The 21050-nt window shown below is 43.3% G+C and overlaps 1 protein-coding gene across 5 annotated transcripts in view; it reads left to right on the top strand.

The window, feature by feature from the left end:
* RAD51B (RAD51 paralog B) overlaps window positions 1-21050 on the top strand; it is a 657748-nt gene that overhangs the window by 442695 nt on the left and 194003 nt on the right. For all 5 annotated transcript variants that reach the window (XM_060098040.1, XM_060098036.1, XM_060098037.1 and 2 more), the window contains exon 8: window positions 7192-7288. In XM_060098040.1, the coding sequence (XP_059954023.1) occupies window positions 7192-7288 (97 nt within the window). The remainder of the gene's footprint in view (window positions 1-7191; window positions 7289-21050) is intronic.

The following is a 21050-nucleotide window of genomic DNA, read 5'->3' as shown; positions in this document are numbered from 1 at the left end:
GGTTAGTGACAGAGCCAGAAATAAAAGGCAGGCTTCCTAACTTCCACAATAATCTTTTCTTCAAGCCAAATAGAAGTTCGGTCCTTTTACCACAAATATTTCAAAAGGAAAATCCCCCATAGCCTTTCAGATTTTCCCAGAAAACAGTTGTCACGCAGACCTTCAAGATGGAAATAGCAGGCTGGAATACTAAACCCCTATCAGTTCTTTATTCTAGAGCTGACAGTTGATATTCTCTGGGCTGAAGCTAAAGAAAAATGATTTTTTTTTCATAATGGAATGATTTATAATTTTCCAGAGCTTGGCAAAACTAAGCCGGTAAAGAGTAAAACCAGATTTGTGATACTCACACTCCAAGATATTTGGTCTGACTTTTCCTCAAATATTGGATATTTCCTTTCAAAGCTGGAAGTGACCGGAAGGGAGGAGGTGGGGAATAGGGGAGAGGTGTGAGTCTGCGAGTATGGCTGTCTATACCTGCTTTTGGGGGGAGTTACCCTGTTCCCACACTGCACCCAGAGCACCCCTGTCTCTCTTCTTGGCCTTCTACCTCTCGCCCTCGCCTGTTTTCTTCTCCCCATCCCCCATTTCCCTCCGACTCCCGGCTCCTATTCAGCAGATGGGCTGGGGCAGACACCGTCATGGTTGGGAAGCATGAGGAGAGGATGGTGAAAACCACTCCAGGGCCTTTCTCTCAAGCCTTGGTGATGAAAGGACTCAATGAACCTTACCAATTTCTCACAGGAAAATTCCGGCCTCTGTCTCCTTAAGAGCAAGGCATTCAGTAACCCTTAACCGAGCCAGGATTAAAACTCAGAATTTCTGACTTATTCAAGGCCTGTGTTTAGATAGAAAGGCTCCATCACTGTCATACCTGGCAATTAGGATCATTTTAGATACCAAAAGTAACATTTTAAAAAAGTACACCTCAAGCAGATAGGTCTTTTTTTAATACTGAAATAATATTGGTATAAAAATAAGATCTTGGGCTTCCCTGGTGGCGCAGTGGTTGAGAGTCCGCCTGCTGATGCAGGAGACACAGGTTCGTGCCCCGGTCCGGGAAGATCCCACATGCCGCGGAGCGGCTGGGCCCGTGAGCCATGGCCGCTGAGCCTGCGTGTCCGGAGCCTGTGCTCCACAATGGGAGAGGCCACAACAGTGAGAGGCCCGCGTACCACAAAAAAAAATAAAATAAAATAAGATCATACGGAAAAATCCGAACAAACTTTTTGGCCAACCCAATAATAATAACTATGCCTTCAAAACCTATGAAAAGCAGAGCCCTGTCATATATATATATATATATATATATACATATATATATATATATATATATATATATATATAGTATTTGGAGAAAGGTTTGGTTACAGTCACTTTATTTTTTTTCATTGAAGTGTAGTTGATTTACAATATTGTGTTAGTTTCAGGTGTACAGCAAAGCGATTTGGTTATACTTCTATATATGTGTATACATGTATATTCTTTTACAAAAAGTTCTGTTCCATTACAGTTCAGAGCCCTGTCAATCTGAGAGTGCTAGGTTTGACAGCAGGTAGGCATTTTGGGGGCAGAGGCAGCCCTGAGGTCTCTCTCTGTCACTCAACTGATGCCCTTTCTCTGGCTGGCCAGGTTATCCAGTGGGCTGCCTGTTTCCTTGGGAGCTGTGAGTGTCAGGACAATCACCGCACCTAGCCCTTCAGGCCTAGTTAAAGTGGTCTTGAGACTTCTCTGATTCTCTGTGTTAGGCTGTAGCAGGTTTCTAGCAGGGAATGGGCGGGAGGGAGGAGAAAGCAGATGTCCTTCTGGGCATAAAAATGCCCCCGAGATGCCTGAGGTTGCCTCATCATTCCTCTAGCCCAGGAATCCTTAAACTCTGTTGCACCAAGGACATGAAGAGCTCTAGTTTTCAAGCCTCCTATGGGTTTCGGGAGTGACAAGCCACATGCATCTGAAGCCACCGAAAGCCACTAAAAAGACTGGTAGAATTGGGCTAGGATTGCCTCAAATGCTTGACACTTCCGTAGAAGCTGAAGCTCCTTGGTTTGTGGTTATTTATTAACGTCAGAGTATGAAAGGACTCTTGTCACAAGATTGGGCTTGTTACAATGTAGTATTTTCATAATCTTTTAATGTATTTCTAGGCGTTAGATCCCTTTGTTCATTACTTATATTAGGTTGAATTCTGGAGACCAGGGCATCAAGGCCTGGACCTGCCAGTGGCTCTGGGCTGAGAGTTCCTCTCTCTCCTCTCCTCTGCCCGGTGCTGTCTTAGGAGGGAGAGTGGGCAGGGAGGCCTGAAGACCCCCTTTCTTATCTAGACTATTAATCTCAGGCAGATGACTCTAGTTCACTCTCTGGAAGGCGGGGATTATAAAATTTGCCTCTCACCTGCCCCCACAGAAAGCTGAATGAGGGCATGTGCCATATTCTTAGGTCCTTAAAAGAATCTGACTTATAAATATTGAGTTATTGTTTTGTTGACCATGAATCTCTCTTCTGCTGACCGAACAGGGCCAGATATCCCATTCCAACTTATTCTATTCCTGATTGACCACAAACTCCCTCTTTGTCACCTCCCAAGGGTCAAATAAAAGGAGGCTCTTTATCAAAAGCTGGACCTTTAGGCCTGACAGTTCCCTACTTTGATTTCTCCAGGGCTGTCCCACTTTCTCTTCTCTCCACCATTTTCCACTGGGCTGGAATATACTAAGTGGCTGCTCATGGAGGTCCCAACAGAGACTCTTCTTTAATACTTCAATTTAGGGTAGATCAGACTAGACACATACAGAGGCCCCTTAAGGCAGGATTTATTTTGGACCAGGGGCAGGAGGCATGCATGGGGTGTGGGTATAGCCTAAATTAGTCTGGTCCTAGCGTAGCTGAAGAAAGATGTGCCAACTGAAGGCAGGTAGTCCACAATGGACACAGAGATTAGTGGAGAGTCAGGCTCAATCGGTCAGTGGACTCCAGCTCACCAGTCCCCTGACCCTGGAGGCTGATGGTTCTTCTGACCAGTGTATTCTGCTCCTTCCCCCTTACCCTCTAGCTATTTGCTTTCGGAAGCTACCTTTTTGATACTTAGTGGAAAAGTCTTATGTTTTTGTTTGTTTGTGCGTTGGCTAGGTTTTCATCCCCAGGACCTTCTGCCTTCTGACCAAAATGACATTCATTCCCAACCATCTGCCTTACTAGTTCTTCTGGTCTTTAACTGCTTCCTGTTTTTCCATCTCCTCTCTAGCTTACAAGAGAAGCCCTGCTCTCTCTGAAGGCGGGGCCTATTAGGTTATTTATGACTCTGTACTCTGAAGTTTCTTCTTCTTTGAGAGCTTCATTGTTCCCTTGAGCTGAGCTTAGGTGTTGAACTACAGTACACAGAAGGGTCAAGTAGGATGAATTTAGGGAAGTTGAATGATGCAAGGGAAACGTAGAACCCAGGGGCAAACTTAGGATCCCCCCCATTTTGCCTTGGGAGGGAAGCACTAAAAATGAGACTCAAGGTATATGTGACATGATATGAGGAGTCATTTCCTATTCATGTGTACCTGAAGCATCCGACAACCTGCTGGCTTTGCAAGGAAGCCCTGGGAGTAAGTGGTCTCTCCATATACAAAGTTGCGTGGAGTTAACATTTGCTTTATACAATGTAGAGGGCTGCCTGTTTCCCCTCAGTAGGTAGATGGTCTTCTCTTGCCTGAAGAGTAAACTAAGCTGAATTCCATTTTCTCCTGGCTTCAGATGTAAAGATGTAATCACTACCATCAAAAAAACAAAAGCAAAATTTCCTCTTAGTCCAAGAATCTCACTCTAGCCTTTGGATTTGAAATTGATGGTAGTAGCAGGAGGGGGTGGGTGGGGTGTGTTGTATGTTTTTAATAAGTCATACTTCTAGAGAAATGGCAAAAATAGCATGCACTTTCAATTAAATTTTTATGCTTTTTGAGCATATCACCGGCAAATATTTGTTCTTTGTCATCCGTGTACTATATGTTGTACAAAAGGGAATCATGGGTTTTCTTTCTAAACAAGCAAGGTGTAAAATCAGCAAAGACAGTGATGGAGGTTAACATTTAAGCATTTCCCATCGGCCAGGCACTTTACTCACGACTTTATATGCATTATTCAGTTTAATCTTCAAAACCCTGTGAGTTAAGAATTATACCCAGAGAGTTGTGAAACTTGCTCAACATCACATAGTTAGTAAGTCGTGGAGCCGAGGATCTGAACTCACGTTTGTTTGACTCCAAAGCCCTCAGCCTAATCACTGTGCACACTGTTCTTGCACAAATTTAGTACCAAGTGTCAGAAGCCTTCATCTTTCCAGTGGAGCAAAGCAGCCCGAAAGACCCTCTGAAGTGTCAGTCAGAGCTCATTTTCGGAAAGCAGATAGTGTGAAGACTCTGTTTATAATGTGTAATAGTATTTGATACGTTATTTTAGGAGTGTAGTTTTCACGTCTCCAGATTGCCTCAGATGACAACACATCTATAGGCTTCTGCCCAAGTCATGATTATTTGTAATCCATGCTATTTGGAAATATTTCCATTTTATCATTTCTCTGATCACAGATTTAGAAAATCACAACAATTCAGCAAGAGCAACCCCCTGAGTTTGGTTGCTATGTATCCCTTCAGCGATTTGGCTTTCAGACTCATGATAAAAAGGGAGTGGATTATTAGCAAAACCACTTAGGAGCTTGTTCTTTTGCCATTGGAGAGTGCAAATGGTTCCTTCTCCATCTACTCTTGCATTGGAAGTGGCACTGGGGGGTGGGTATCTTTGGAGGCACATCTGTAGTTTGGTTTTAGGCTCAGCAGGGTATCATCTTGTTAGCTATGTACAATCAAGCCATCATCTCAGTATAAGTTTCCATTGTAGGACCAGGGAAATAATAAAAAAATTGAGAAAAAGTGGTCTGAATATCTTAGTAAATGTCTTATCTTTTAACTTGCAAGTTTCTAGAGAAGACACACAGAGCCTTCACCTCTTTATTTTCCCCTGTGTACATGGTGACATGCTTTGCATGGTTGGTATTCAATAATTATTTTTCTCATTACTGTTACTATATCACTAGTGTTCTAGTCATTTTCACCAAACCACCTTTTAGAAGAATTCCCCCCAAAATAGAGCTTACATGTCTAGATCTCCTGAAGCTTCACTTTTTTTTTTTTTTTTTTTAACTATGACAGATACATTATTTTCTTCACTGGTAGAAAAATCACGTGGTATTCTCAAAACAATGCCGGTTTCTTACTGGTCTTGCTTTAAATAATTACTATCGTTTTCTTACTGAGATTTTTACACAAATTCTTTGCAACTAAGTTAAGCTTAGGAAGGACTAAGACTGGTAGAAATGATCAGGTACTGAAGTATATATCCTGATGTAGAAAATTGTGATTTCATGTTCTGTTGTTAGATCAAATTATCTGAAGCATGTGGCATATACTTTATTAGTAATTTATTAACCTATATAACATTCTTCTGAAGGAAATAATAGCAACAACAATGGCTTACATTTACTGGATATTTATCACGTGCCAGACACTATATTAAATACCTTACATTGATTATCTCATTCAATTCTCGTAACGGTTCTATAAGATAGGTGTTATTTTACCTATGAATAGATGAAGCTCAAAGATTCAAGTAACTTTCCCAAGGTTCACAGTGTCACAGTCAGAATTTGAACCGAGTTTTATTGAACACCAAAGCCCGTACCCTATATAATAAAGAGGAAAATGAACATAATTCCTTATTCTTGCTCCTGAATATGAGTATTTATTTCTTAAAAGAGCAGGCTATTATTTGGCCATTTCCAGCCATTTTAATTGGAAGACTTATCATATGCGATTCTTACCAGTCCAGATGAAAATGAGCAATACAAAAGAATAGGAAGGATAAGATTAGCAAATACTCAGTGGAATACTGCAATATCCAGTCATCACTGCAGAGTAGCTGGGGATTCACACGAGCCTAGTTGACACACAAAGACCTTGGACAGGCTGTCTTTGTTAATAGAGTACTTCATTTCTTTACCTGACCCTGCCATGGTGCTCCCCTCTCAGCCCCCAATTAAGCTGCCATTGGCATAGGATTTATAACGTGTCATTGGTCCATTCAAGAGACAGCGACAGAGGTGTGGCTGAAAAGCTGGACAATAAAGAATGGAGACAATTTCCATTTCTGCTCCAATCAGGGTGGCAGCAAAACCATAGCTGACCCTTGGGACAAACCATGACGATTTGGCTAGTTGCGTATTCCAGGTACCAAATGCCTAGTTTTTCAGAAGTTACGTTTCCTCTGAGGGATCAAGATGGTTCACCAAGATGCCCACGATGGGAGCACCTCACATCTTGGGAATTGATTGTGACGTTAGTCTTGCTGCAGTTTTCCAGGAGAGAATCTGTGTTTTGTTCTTCCTTTAGGTTTCTAAACAATAGAGTAAATTTTATAAATGAGGATTTTTTTTTAAGGAAAAGAATAATTTCTTGATGGAACCACATGTAAAAATATTGTGTGGAAATAAATCATGTAGATTAGGTCATTTTAGAGTCCTTTCTAGGAATTTTAAATGTTATGAACTTTACTTTGTATAGGTTGGATTCTATTAATTTGTGTTTTAAATACATAGTGAGACTTTGGAATTCTTTTGTTAGAATTCAACTTACTGAAAAGAAGAGTGCTATTCCTTTAGAGATGAATTTTATTCTAATTTCACAAATTTGGAAATAAAATTCTGACTTTCCAGTTAACAAGGGAAGAAGCCCCAGGCATCCAGATGTTAAATTATTGCTTTTCTTCAGCGCTAGTCGTATTGTATGTTGTGAATATAATTTTAAAATGATAAAATGTGCACGTATTCATCTTAATTCTCTGGTTGGCCTTCTATTATTCAGGTAATATGGCGACACTTCTCTGTCCCAATTTACTCAGCATTTAGAAAGAATTGATTAGTGGTTTAAGCTCTGAAAAATGTCAGTCTGTTTCCTTGGTCTTCTGTGATTTGAATGACCTAGAGGCTTTGCCAGATAGTTCTGGCCTAAAGATAAAACTGATGCAAGTCAGAGCTGGGGTTTTCCTACATGCGTACTTACCAGTCTTCCCCTAAACCACAGCCTTTTGATAGCTCTAATAATTAATTTGGTCTTCTCTCTTCTCCCTTCCCTCCGCCTTCTCCTTGTCTGTTCACAGGTTATCTTGACGAATCAGATTACAACCCATCTGAGCGGAGCCCTAGCTTCTCAGGCAGACCTGGTGTCTCCAGCTGATGATTTGTCCCTGTCTGAAGGTAAGGGATCTGTCTTAGAGGGGCTGAAACTTGACACTGACATACGGCTCCGCCACCGCCTCTCTGCCTTCTGCTGAGAACTGAGACACACAGCTAACAGGCCCTGGCCAGTGAACCCAGCCTGAGCCTGGCGATATAGGCTTGGCCACCTTTCCTGGCATCTGATCCCTTATATTTGGAGAGTGTGTTGCTCTGTCTCTATAAGTGAGCTTCCTTTTTCACCTGAGTGAATCATCTTCACAGGCATCTATCACCTCCACCTAAGGCTCGTCACTCCTCTGTAGGTTCTTTTGGGACCTCAGTATGAGGGCTGGTGAACTGCTAAATGACTTTGTTTTTGAGACAGATGCTCAAATGTTGGCTTTACCCATGGTCCCACAGCAATTTAACCTTTTGTTTGTGCTGGGTACTTTTGGACTGGCTAAAAGTGTACACCAGTATCATGTACTGGAGATGTGGCGTTCCCAATCAGCTTTACAGAAGGATTAAGAAAAACTAGCCACGTTGGTAAATCTGCAAAATTTTCTTCACCCTCCCATGCTTGCAAAGGTCAGACTGGCTCTGGTTTATGTAGCTAGGGGAATTACACCACTGAGCCAGTGGGTGGTTTCTCGTTTTACTGAAAGTTCTTACTTGACATTTCTGAGTTCTGCTAGTTGTAGTCTGATTTCTTTCAGGGAAGAATGCTGTGGGCCTGGGTGGATGAGCGTAGCTGTTCCAGGCCCCTCTGCACTTTCCATTTTCTGAGAATTATTCATGATGGAATATATGGGACCTCTAGGGCTAGCAAGGCTCCTAACTGCCCAGGTGGTTTTCCATGGATTGGCCTTGGATTATGGTCTCCAAAATTGCAAGGACCACATCCCTGCTTCTCAGCAGTGTTTTTCAGAGTGAAAACGAATTACTTATTTATAACAACTGTAGAGTGCTCTGTGTACCATATTTCCACACTCAGTGATGCATTGTCATTCCCACTGAAAAGCTGAGTCATCAGCTTTTGACTCATACACTCGTTCCCTCCATACACTTCTTTCATCATCAAGTCTACTTGGTTGTCCTTTCCAAATATATCTGTCTCCTCTTTTTTGTGAGTTGTATTGTGATCAGCTGACTCATTAAAAACTCACACTTGGATTATGTTAATAAATTCCAAATGGCCTTCCCAACTCCAGCCTCTACCACATACATCTTAACACTACCAAATTAAACTTCCCCATTTCTGGCTTCCTTTTACTGTGTCAGTCTCCTACTCAGGAATCTTGAAATTGCTTTAGCCCATTTCCTGAGAATGGGCAAAAATCAACAAGCTGATTTTAAAATATTCAGGAATCTGTGGCTTGTTAGCTTGCAGTCAACCAGGGTGGAAGTATTTACACCATGGAAATCAGCAAATGCTGAAAATCAGGTTTTTTTCTTTTCTCTTGTGTGGATCAGTTTCCCCCAAAATAGGCTAGATTGAGTGGATGCTTCTTAACTCCTTGTAGTCTGTCCTTTCCTTCCTCTTCACCCTCTGTGAAGCTCCTCTAGCAAGTATGCTGACCTTCTGCCTGCTCTCCTGAGCCCTGGCTCCGTGCCTCTGCAGAGACAGCTCACCCTTCTAGAACAGCATTTCCCTTTTTCACTCCTACCTCTTCTTTTCTTCCCAAATCCTCCCACTCCTTCGAGGTTTATTTAAAGACCACCTCTTCACATATGGACACCAAGGGGGAAAAATGCTGGTGGTGGGGGGTGGTGGTGGGATGAACTGGGAGATTGGGGTTGACATATATACACTAATATGTATAAAATGGATAACTAGCAGGAACCTGCTGTATAAAAAATAAATAAAATAGGGGCTTCCCTGGTGGCGCAGTGGTTGAGAGTCCGCCTGCCGACGCAGAGGACGTGGGTTCGTGCCCCTGTCCGGGAAGATCTCACATGCCGCGGAGCGGCTGGGCCCGTGAGCCATGGCCGCTGAGCCTGCGCGTCCGGAGCCTGTGCTCCGCAACAGGAGAGGCCACAACAGTGAGAGGCCCACGTACCGCAAAAAATAAAAATAAATAAATAAATTAATTAAATTAAATTAAAAACAAAAAAGACCACCTCTTCCACAGAAACTCCTTGCCTGTTCCAGTCTGCCTTGGTCTCACTCTCTTCTTCCTCTGTGGCCCTTCTACCAGGTCAGCAATAGACAGAAAAGATTTTTAAAAAAGAAATTAACTTTTCATGGTTTCCCCACCAGATTAAGGTCACAGGCTCTCTTGTATTCTTTTTGTTGTGCCTGAATGACCAGCAAAGTTCTAGGCACATAGTAGGCAGTAAATAAATGCTGAACCAATACCATAGTAAATGCTTTGTAACAACAGTGAACCATGAGAATCACATAAAGACCTATGAACGTGATTTAAAATTATTATTATAAGTATTACACACATACACATTTATTCAGTTCCAAGGAGGAGACCAGAAGAGAATGTCTTGTTTCCTTATCTGAAAACCAATAAGTAAGAGTACTTTGCTTTGTCCTGGCTTCCTGGTTTATCTCAAGCAAAGAAGAGGAGCAAAACAGATATAAAGGAAATCGCTTTGTGGCTGCAGTGTAACCGCTTCCAAAAAATGGTAAAGTCCTGTTCATGGCCAAGGGAGAGTTACCAGCTCATCCTTAGACAACTTTTTCTTATTATGAAACCCAAGGGAGAATGGAAGCAATTGAGTTTTCTAGATCTTTTCCTTCCATAGCCAAGCAGATAAAGAGTCTATAGAATTTTTTTTCTGAAGCCTATAATGAAGTTCCTTACCAGTGAATGAAAAACAATAATAAATTTCTTAGAACACTTATACCTATTCAGATATATTGCAGTGGTTGTTAACGTTGCTCTGATTAAAATGTATAAATCTCTCTGTTGTTGTAAGCATGCGTTGTATCATCAGCTTTGCCCTTGTGTTATTAGCTCTGTGATCGTGGGCAGCTCTTTTAATCACTTTGGGCCTCAGTTTTTTCTTTTAAATGACAGATAGTTTGAATTTAAGATGGCTGAAGTCTTTTCTAGCTCTGACTCTGTAAGCTTGTGATATGGGTCTGAAGGTCAGGAGCGTTCACTCGGTGATAGGGTTTTAAAATTCTGATTTACAGGGTGGGAAGAGTGACCTTGTCGTCCTAGATTAAACATAATGGAAAGGATCCTCGGAAGTCTTAGCACTGATACATCAGCATACCTCTAACAGCCCCCTCTCCCCATACGGCTGTCTCTCTGTCTCTGTACACACTTCTGGGCTTGTCTGTCTGTCCCTTGCTCTACCTCTCTCCCACACAAACATGTCCACTAGAAGTGTGTGCAAGCTGGAGAGTGAGAAACACACTGCGATGGGCTGAGCCCAAGGTTCACCCTGTCCTGTAATAGATTTCAGCTGCAAGAGCAGAGGGCACGGCTTCAACAGCGCTCCCTTGAAAACAGTTGCGGGGTGAGAACAAGCGACCGAGAGCAGCCAGTGAGAAAATGATCTGAGTTGACCCGAGAGAAGTACCCAGCAGGGGCTGATGCGGGGAAATGAAGTTCCTTCTGCTCTGGCTCAGAGCAGGGGATACGAGTGACCTGGCCCAACTGAGAGATCTCTTCCACACCAGCGGATCCTGTACTATTAATATCTGCCAGCTGCAGGCCCAGAGCATCCCCCTGCTGAGATCAAAAGAGTTCCTATCTTAGCTGGAACAAGGTCATCTGCACAGGGCTGTAAAAGCGAGCCCTGGCTGGCTGCGGGGACCTCGACGGGGGAGGAGAAGGCAGGAGATGGGGAGGTGTTCTCTCACGCTCCTTTAATCTCGGCTGACCAGCTGTTGCCCTCCCAGTGTTTGTAAAGTTGAGAGTTCTTTGTTTTTGTGTTGCTGGGGCTTTTTTTCCTTATTAAATTTGTGCCTGGGTTGTTGCTTGGATTATGTAGACCCACCTTCACTGCTAGGGTCCACGGTCTGATTCCCTTTGAGGATTCATTCCCCCAGTGAATTATTCAGCTCCCAGTTGGGAGAGTCAAAGAAGGGAGACGTGGACACCAAAGGACTCTCCCGACATTGCTCCTACCCATAAGCTTTGTGTCCTGAGAAGGCATTAGAGGGCAAATTGATTTTTTCCTATTTAGTTAAAATAACTCCTCCTATGTGCAAGTGTGCTTGTCAATTTTCAGCGTGCCTTGCACAAACATTATTTTCTTCATGTGGGGGAATGGACCGGCTGAGACTTATGCAAGTTGACCAAAGTTATATTGTGAACCCAAGGGCAGAAATCAGGATTTTTGACTTTATGATCTACATTGTTCTTGACCAGGCACTGTGAGTCAAACTATTTTCTTCTTCGGTGTTTTGCTCTGTTGACAGAAACTCAGGCGTGTAGGTTATTATGAAGTTCAGTGTCTGGTTACTTACTAGGTTATTGTGACTGTTCTGTGACCAAGGACATGTTTCTTAGATGCCCTTGACATTTCTTCCTGGTGGTCATCGAAGATGCTAAGGATGATTGGATCTCAGTCATAGTGATGAGTAGAGAAAGGATCTAACAGTCCAGCTGGCCTAAGACACCATGTCCTATTCTGAAGTCACCTGGGATTTGAGCAGAAAGGACTGGCTGAGCCCCTGTCCACCCAGGCACAGTTAGTAGGTGAGATTGACGTGCGGTGACAGTGGGCCCTGTGCAAGATTGAAGCTTTGTTCAACCTAGATCATTGGCTATCCTTCCTCAGATAATTTACTGGGATAGCAGTCACTTCAGTGTGGTGACGCGCCCATTTCAGGAGCCTAGGGTGGCACTTAATATCCTTTTATCTGTAGTAATAGTTTTTTGTAGATAATAGCCTTAAAAAATTAAAAGTGCCTGGATGGGTCAAGGAAAGAACACAAGAGGAAAAAGTAGTATTTACTAGAACCAAGAGTGGTTTCTAGTTTTAGTGTCGGAAGCCTTTCTATTCCAATTGAACTGATGGCTGATTTCATGCACAGGAGAAGGTATTTTGGGATTCATATTCCCTAACAAACCATCCCTGCAAAAAGCTGGAGTCCATTTGATAGATTATATGCAAGTGCGTGGCTTGTGTCTCTTTTAAAATAAATTCAACAAGCAAGAACAGCTCAGAATGGTTGGGACGAATCAGGGACTCATGGTTGTGAAAGAGGCAGACTTCAAAGCGTGGTATGAATTTTCAAGTTTTATTTCCACTCTTGCTTTCCAGCTGGATCTGCTCTGGATTTACTGCAGGATGTTTGAAAATGTGGCTCCCTGCTAATCTCAGACAGTCGCTATGATCAATGGTTTCTTTCATTTCCGATAAAAAACACTGGTGTTTCTGCTTAAATTGTGTGTACTTTCAGCTTTATTATTATAGTTGTAATTTATTGTCCGGCATTACCCAAATTTGTAACCCATTAACCACAACCTTTGGGGTAGATTGGTCAAGTTAGCAGGACTCTGTCCACACTTTGGTTCCAAAGCCCTGCATAGCCCAACCTCAAACTAAATGTTCATTGGTTTGGGTAGGACCCTGTGCAAGTGAGTGTGGGCGGAGCAGCTTTAAAAATCCACCTCTTGGGGGCATGGTGCAGGTTGGTTATAATTAGTGCTTTGAAAACATGACATGTCACCATGTGACTTCAAGGTTAACATTAACAATGATGATCAACGTTGTGAACATTAGCATTTCCATAGTATTTTAAAATGTCTTAATGTGATGAATCATTTAATCCACCTCAAGCAAGTGAAGCACAAGGCGAGAAGGGAGTTGCCCAAAGGCCACACAGCGAGTGAGAGGTGGTGGTGCCGGGAACAGAAGCCAGAGCCCCTCCCGTGAGATCCTAGATTTGCACACTGCTGCTCTTAGGAGGGAGTCTGGGATCAAAATACTTGCGTCCTAGTGACCTTTCCGTTTTTGATTCCAAAGCCACAGACACGTATCAACACACACAACTTCACATGCTTCTATTCACAAGGGGATACACACCTACCCGTGCCCCACTCCCCCTAGTATTTAAGAATCCATGGCCCTTAGCTGGGTATATACCACTTCCCGCAATGGTTCAGCTGCCATGAAAGGCCTAATTTATAGAAAAAGCTTAGAAGATTGAAATACCACCCAAACCCTGTAGCATTTAGCTAAAGAAAGCCTAAATGTTATGTGAGGTGCGGGCCACTAGAGTTGAGGGGGGCATGGGCACAGCCCACAAACATCTGAAAAGCTGTGGATCTCACAAGGGAGAGGAACTTGTTGAGGATTTTCAGCCGAGAGGCCAGCGGGCGATGGAACCACAGCCAAGGGATCAAAAGGAGAAAGGAACAGTGAAGTCAAGCACCAGGAAGCATTTCTTGGTCAGGAGTTCTGTTTTGCTAGTGAGGGTTTGCCAGAGAGACACATTTGAAGCAGGAGGTGCATTAAGATCAAATGAGATGAGAGCCAGAAGTTTTCTTCGGGAAGCAGTCTTGGAGGCGGATTTCCTGGCTCGTTTCCCAGATCTACATATGTTCCTGTTCACATCTCAGTGTCATGAAGGCAGAAGGGACGAGAACACCAAAGCCCGTTTTGCCAGTTGCTTCAACTACAGAGGTGGCAGGGCTGGAAGCCCAGAGAATGGGATGCCAAGAGGGGGTGTGATCCCGGAGGTCTTCAAATCCAAAGGATTCTCTGAGAAGAGATCCTTGTTTACATCATCGAAGAGAATTCTATACCAAAGATGAGAGGCGTCCAGGTCAGCAATCATAAAGTAAAGAATGGCTGGTTTCTAGGAGTGGTGCCAGGGGATAACTTAGTTTGTGTTGTTTTGTGGCCGGAAAGGCTTTCCGAGTGCATTGGTGATGTTTACGAGGATTTGGGGAGGATTGTAACAAGGTCTGGCCAGGTGGTCTGGCCCAATGACAGTCCAGCTGAGCTCCGGCCTAGGTTTGGATCTCTCTGAGGGCTTTGCTTTTCTTCCTTCTTCTGATAAGCCACTCGATAAATACCAGTTGGATTAAACTGTATTTTATTCAGTCAGACTGACTTTTCCTGTGCATTAGCTGCATTCCTGCATATAGTAGCATAGTTTTAGAGCTATGGTCCCTCCCCCCAAAAAAGCTTTTTGGCTAGGTGAGGAGACCTTTAAGTGCCTTCCAGCCTGGTGATTTCATGAGTTGTGGAGCCTCTACTATATGCACTATGTTAATGTTACAGGAAATCCAGAAATGAGCAAGATATGGTCCCTGCCCTCAAGATATTTACAGTGCAGTTTGAGAATCATTCTAAAGAAGAACAGTATTAGGTAGAATGTGTGCAGTGCTTTAGACAAATATGGTATGGACCAAAGTCTCCGGGATTCAGGAAGAAGGGAACATCTCTTTCAGCAAAGGGAGATCTGAAGGGTCCAGGGAGGAAGATGTAAGAGATAGGCCTTGAGGGATAGATAGGATTTCAATAGGCAGAGGAAAGATCAGGAAATGCTGAGAACTAAGACATTAAGTTCAAAATAGGCCTTGTCTGCCCTTATCTCCTCTCATTATCCTCCTCTTCAAACCTGTTCCAGCTGTACAGCCCACTCCCTTGTTCCTCAGGCTCTGGGCTTTCTGCCTCTGGTCTTTCACCCTTGCTCTTCCCACTGACTGGAGCACTTGTCCAGAACTTCCCTTGGCCTGTTGCCTCACTCCCTTCAGTCTCACTCAACTGTCATCTTCTCAGAGAGGTCTTCCATCACCTCTCTATCTAAGATGAAACCACTACCCCCTTCCCAGCCTTCTCTATCCCCTAAGCCTACTTGATTTTCTTCATTGCCCTTATCACTACCTGATCTTATACGTTTATTTGTTTATGAGTTTATGGGCTGCCTCCTTTGCTTTCATATCATCTTCTCAAGGTCAGGGACTTTGTCTTGATCACCCCTGTATCCCCTAGTTCCTAGAGGGTACTCAGTAAATAACAGGATCTGTGTTGTAGGGAAATGTAGCATATGTTGGGAAGGCAGCAAAGGAGCCCCATTTGCCTGGGGTTTTAGGGTAAATATAGGAGGTCATGTGCAATAAATTTGGAAGTAGATCGGGGCCAGACATTGAATGCCAGACTGAATTAAGGTTTTGTGATAAAATGATCATAATATGTACTCTGATGACTGTCCAGATGAGATGTGTAAGATGGCTTAGGGATGGGGATATGGGAGTTAAGGAGACAATGAACTCATCCAATATTTAGGGAAATGGGATACCCATTAGGCACCAGGAACTACCCTTAGTGCTAAGGATACAGAGATGGAAGAAATGATGTTCTAGGTAGAGGATACATCATTACTAAAGATATGGTGGCAAGGGCATGGTCATTTGAAGAACTACCAGTCATTCCTTATGACTGGAGTGTAGGGGGCATGTACGGGAATGCAGGGGGTAGGACTTGAGAAGTCAGCAGTGTGGATCATGGACATCTGGCATGCCATGTTAGGGAGTCGATTTTTCCTGAAGCCTCTATGAGAAGAATGTGAGGATGATCCATTGGTAACATGTCATTTCCTTGATCAACATGATTGATGAGACTTATTCGACTGGCTGGAAGTGTTTCTCCTTCCTCCCTTATAGTTATGTGTGTGTCTCTTCCTAAGCCACATGCTGGGAGTGTTTCTCCTTCCTCCCTTATAGTTATGTGTGCGTCTCTTCCTAAGCCACATGCTCAAAGGTGAATGATCTCCCTAGATAGAGTAGGGCTGTTCTTCAGTCAAGGATATGGGGTGGTAGTGTTTCCCCAACAGAACCCTCATCCCAGTGGTTCTCAAACTTTAGCATGCATCAAAATCACCTGTAGGGGCTATCAATACACACCTTGCTGGGCTCCCGCTCCCAGAGTTTCAGTCAGTCTTGGGAGGGGCCAGAGGATTTGCAATTCTAACAAATTCTCAGGAGTTGTTAATACTGCTGTTCTGGGGACCACACTTTGAGAACCACTCTTTATTCATTGAGTCTCTTGTCCATGTTAGGCATAGGAATACCAAGGTGAATGTGTCTCCATCCGAGCTCTCAAGGAGGTAGTACCCTACGAGAGGGGATAGGCATGTAGAAGGGACACCATCAGACTCACGGCAGCCACCTGCCTCCATTGGGTCGCCAGTGGTGTTTTCTGCAGGCTCCGTCTCATGTCTGGGAGAGAGTATTTACTAGATTGTTTCAGGGCTCTTTTGGTAGCAAGAAACAGAAAGCCACTCAAGTTTGCTTTAAAAAAAGTCAGGCCTACTTATAACTGTAGCTAACATTTATGGACCGTATGTCATGTGCCTGACATTGTACATCTACTATCACATTTAATACTCACAACAACCCTCTGAGGCAGATGGTAATCATTATCCCATTTTCTAGATGAAGGAACTGAGTCCTAGAAAGCAACACAATTACGGGCAGAGCCAGGATTCCAACCCAGAGAATCTGGCTCCAGAACTTACATTTTCATCCACTGAGTTCTTTTGTAAGGATAAGTTGGCATTCTCATGGCTTTGTGCAAATAGGAAGTAAAGTACAGCCAGATTACATGGAAATTGGAAAGGTTTACACTTAGGTCATTCTCTTCATTTTTCTCATATCTGCCTTAGCTTTCCATGGCACTGAATGTTGACCTTATAAGCTGATCGGCCCAATTTACCTTTTCACACCTGCTAATTCTGTGGCTGGGTTATCTTTTGGTCTAATCAGCCAATGTCAAGAAGTCGTATGGTAAAAAACCTGGCCCGTACACCTATCCTTTCAGTAGGGTCCATGGATAAGGGTCATTTTCCCCTTATAAGATTCCTTTAGAAGGGTGTACCTGTGGAGTGATTGCCCCACTATAACATCTAGTTAAACAACTGTGTCCAACTGAGCAAGTATTTTTAATTAGTTTGCTAGTAAACGCAGAGGTCTGTGTACCTTTGTCAGTCCCTCCAGTCACATCCATTCTCAAAATCATCTTCTTCTAGATCAAATTTTTGGTATTACCTCCCTATTGCTAGTCCATGCCTTCAAGCCAACATATTGTTTTTCTTTTTAAACATTTGAAAACATTTTATTTCTAGTTCCAGTTCTGGCTCCTCTTTGATCTAATTTTTGTTATGCCCACAGTCAGCCCTAGAGTTTCTCTTCAGGGTGGAGAGAGGTCTCTTCTGTTTATTCAGAATTCACTTCCTACTCTAAACAATTATTATCTGATGAGATATGAGGCCTAAGCTTACCTGTGTATAAGTCGCCTCCCCTTGAGGGTCATATGGCAGGCCCGTTAGCACAGACTATATGTCTGTCCTGTGGTCAGCCATCGTTTACCTCTGCTTAAGATAAGATAAGGCAGAGAAGCCAAGATGGCAGCTGGTAACTGAAGTGTGTGCAGGAAGAACTCTGTATCTGTCAGTTACATCCTCTCCATAATTTACATATGCTGGAGCAAAATTACTCCCTACCATCAGGAGAGGGTCTGAGTTTTATGGATGAAATGCAAGTGTGTGTGCGTGTGTGTGTGTGTGTGTGTGTGTGTGTGTTGGAGAGGGCTTCTTATGTTTTAATAGTAGACATTGAGGCCTTTTTAGGTTCTGATGTTGATTTTTCTCAGCCATCCTTCTATCTAATAGGCCCATAAAAGCAGCTAAGAGAATCTAAGTTTCCCAGGAGTATTACTTCCAGCTATAGAGGATGGATAACACCCCAGTAGGCCAGGCATTAAGGAGACAAACTTTGTTTTGTTTTTAAGTATACTATGCGGGGAGGGATAAATTAGGAATTTGTAGTGTAATAGTACACACTACTACAGTGTGTACTACTACACACTGTATAGTAGTAGTGTAGTATATATAAAATATATAACCGGCAGGGACCTACTGTATAGCACAGGGAACTATACTGAATATTTTGTAATAACCTATAAGGGAAAAGAATCTGAAAAAAATAGATAAATATGTATATATAACAGAACCACTTTGCTGTACACTGAGAACTAACACAACGTTGTAAATCAACTATACTTCAGTAAAAATAAATGAATAAATAAATATAATGTATAGATAAATGAGGCTGGAAAAACACCAAAATAAATTGTTTCTGAGTTGAGTGATAAGGAGAACATTCCCCCAAGAGACCACTAGACCAGAGATAGAATAGATCATTGAAATCTTTAAAGGTAGAGCTCAGGAAACCAACATTAGTGAATAAGTGGCTGCCAGAGCCCCAGGTGGGAGCCAAAGCCCAGCCAGGCAGAACCGCCTTGCTCCTTCAGAGACCCAGCTGGAACCAAGGGAAATAGCTTGCACTTTGACATGATAGTCCAAAATTAAGGTAAATCTTGTCTTAGGGTTGTTACAACGTAAGCTCCCTGAGGAGAGGCATCTTTGTCTCTTTTGTTCACTGCTGGATCTCTAGAGCCAGGAATAGTGCCTGATAATAGTAGTTACATCTTAAATATTTGATGAATGAATGAGGCACCTACAGCTACAAGAGACACAATCAAAGAATGATTTAAAGCTTTAGACCTGTACTCACCTAAAAGAAGCATGAAACTGCCATTGTGATCTTTCTCACCGATACATCACGTATGCTTTAAAATTCCTACCAAGTGCAGTCAGCCTTAACTACGTGCCTGTGCTGACTGTATTGACGAATAACAGTAGGCAGTGCAGGGAAAGTGTCAGAGAGGAAAGAACAGGGGCTCAACGGCTCTGCTTTGGAAAGAGGAATCTCCCACATTCACACAAGAGTGGCGAGTGAAGTACTTCAGTGTGATTTACCATAAGGGTGTTTATTAGGACTCTCTACTGGGTCCTGTGCTAGACAGATGGCTAGGGATACAGAGGCAGAAGCTAAGGCTCTGCTGTTTGGAAAGCTCACAGTCAGGTGGTTGGGGAATCATGGTGTATGAGTATACAGAGTGTGCTGTGATGGCTCTAGGGTCAGGATTTTGCTGGGGAAGCACATAGGAGCCCTGGTTTGGGGCTGGGAGTGTTCTCAGAAGGCTTTTCAGTGAGGAGACACCTGAGTTGGATCTTGAAGGATCAGTAGCAGTTCCCAAGAGGAGGAAAAGGAGGGGAAGGTGCTCCAGGCCAAGGGAAAAGCCCATGTAATGGACAAGAGGCAGGGTGCCATGGGAGACCTGTGGGAGGTCCATTATGGCTGGCATGGAAGGGGGTGGCGAGAGGTTGTACGCCCCCTGAAATCTTCTTACAAATGGACATTAGAGAAGCAGTGTGTTTTAACAGTAGATAAAGCACTACATTTGGATTGATGAGGCCTGTGTTCAAGGGCCAGCCCTGCCGCAAACCCTGTGTGTTATGTTGAGCAAGTCACTTAACTTCTCAAACTTGAGAATTGGTCTAGTCTTTCAATCGTGCATTCATTCAAAATGGAACATGTATAATATGAAATGCTTGCTGGGGGTTCCGGGGTAACAAGAACAGTATCAGGCTTGGCCTCTGCCCTCTGGAACATAAAAGCTAATTCTCATTTTGGGCAGCCTTATCTGGTTGGAACCCTAGAATTCCTACATACTGTAATGAGCTAAACCTTACGTCTAAACTGGCTGTATGTGTTGTACTACAGTGCATAGAACAGGAAAAGATAAGAAAAATGAGGCCCACACGCATGAAACAGCTAAAGTCACACTACAGCCCAGCACCTAGAGAATTGCCAGGTTGAGGGAGACAGATTTTTTTATGTCAGAGGCAATCAAGGAAAGGCAATATCATTGTGATCTTGTGGGGGCTTGGGCCACCATCTTAAGATATCAGGGCATAAAGACGGTGGACTCCCTGATCAATCTGTCCCGAATCACAGTGTGTGTAGGGCCCTCTATATCAGCCAGCAGCCAACCTCCATCATGGGGTTAGACCCACTTGCGAAGTGGCGGGCTGTAAATCAGCCCCACACTTACTGAGAACTTGCCAGGCTGGCCAGGGTAGCTTCATGTAGCTTAGCACCTGTGGTGGGTGGCTGTTTTTCTGGGGCAGCTGTTTAATGAGCACCAAATCAGATAAACTGCCCTTGGTTCCTATGTGCTCTCCAGACACGAGCAATTGAGCACATCCTGCTGGAATGGTCCTGTTAGGGAACCTGGCTTTCCTGTGCTGATCATCTGGTTTTCCCACCCCTTGGGGCGAGATTTTGGAGAAGCTGTTGAAGCAACTTTGAGCAAGCTGTTAACCCTTTAAAGTTTAGCTCTCTATCACCAAATCTATTCAGAAATGGTTTGCAACCAAGTCCTTACTATCTATGGCAGTTTTAAATAATTATCCAAATCACTACTTAATTCATCTTGCCCTGTACTCAGGGTTGACTTAGAGAAGTAGGAGGTGACAATTCACGGATCCTTTTCTGGTTTTGTAACCAAGCTACACTCTCACGTTGAGGTAATCACCTTGCCCTTCTTAGTCTATTCATTTGTGACCCGGGGTAAAGCTGCCCATGCCTCATCTGGTTGCATTTCAAATTTTGTGAGAAATCTCTTTGCTTCATGAGAAGGTACAGATCAGCTGAGACTAGCATGATTGATTCCAGACACGAATTAGAACAAGCCCAAGCTGAACAGCTCTCCCAGGAGAAGTCATTGGTTTGCATGACCCACTATGGCCTTTAACCAACTGGCATCAGGAGCCACGCTGGGCATGGAGGAGCTCTAATTTTGATCTTTTGCCTGCCCTACAGATAAACATTCTTCATTAAATGTACCTGGAATTTGTGGAAAGTGTGTATTCTGGAAATCTTTAAAAACACGTATAAGTCAGTAATGCTATCTCTTTGGGAGGATGTACTTGCATGTCCTTAATGACCCAAATAAGATGCCAGTGGGAAGA

Source organism: Mesoplodon densirostris, chromosome 4 (genome assembly GCF_025265405.1).
Source record: "Mesoplodon densirostris isolate mMesDen1 chromosome 4, mMesDen1 primary haplotype, whole genome shotgun sequence".
In the NCBI taxonomy this organism is placed as follows: domain Eukaryota; kingdom Metazoa; phylum Chordata; class Mammalia; order Artiodactyla; family Ziphiidae; genus Mesoplodon; species Mesoplodon densirostris.
The sequence above is the reverse complement of the archived record's forward strand: the minus strand, read 5'-3'. Positions and strand labels throughout refer to the sequence as shown.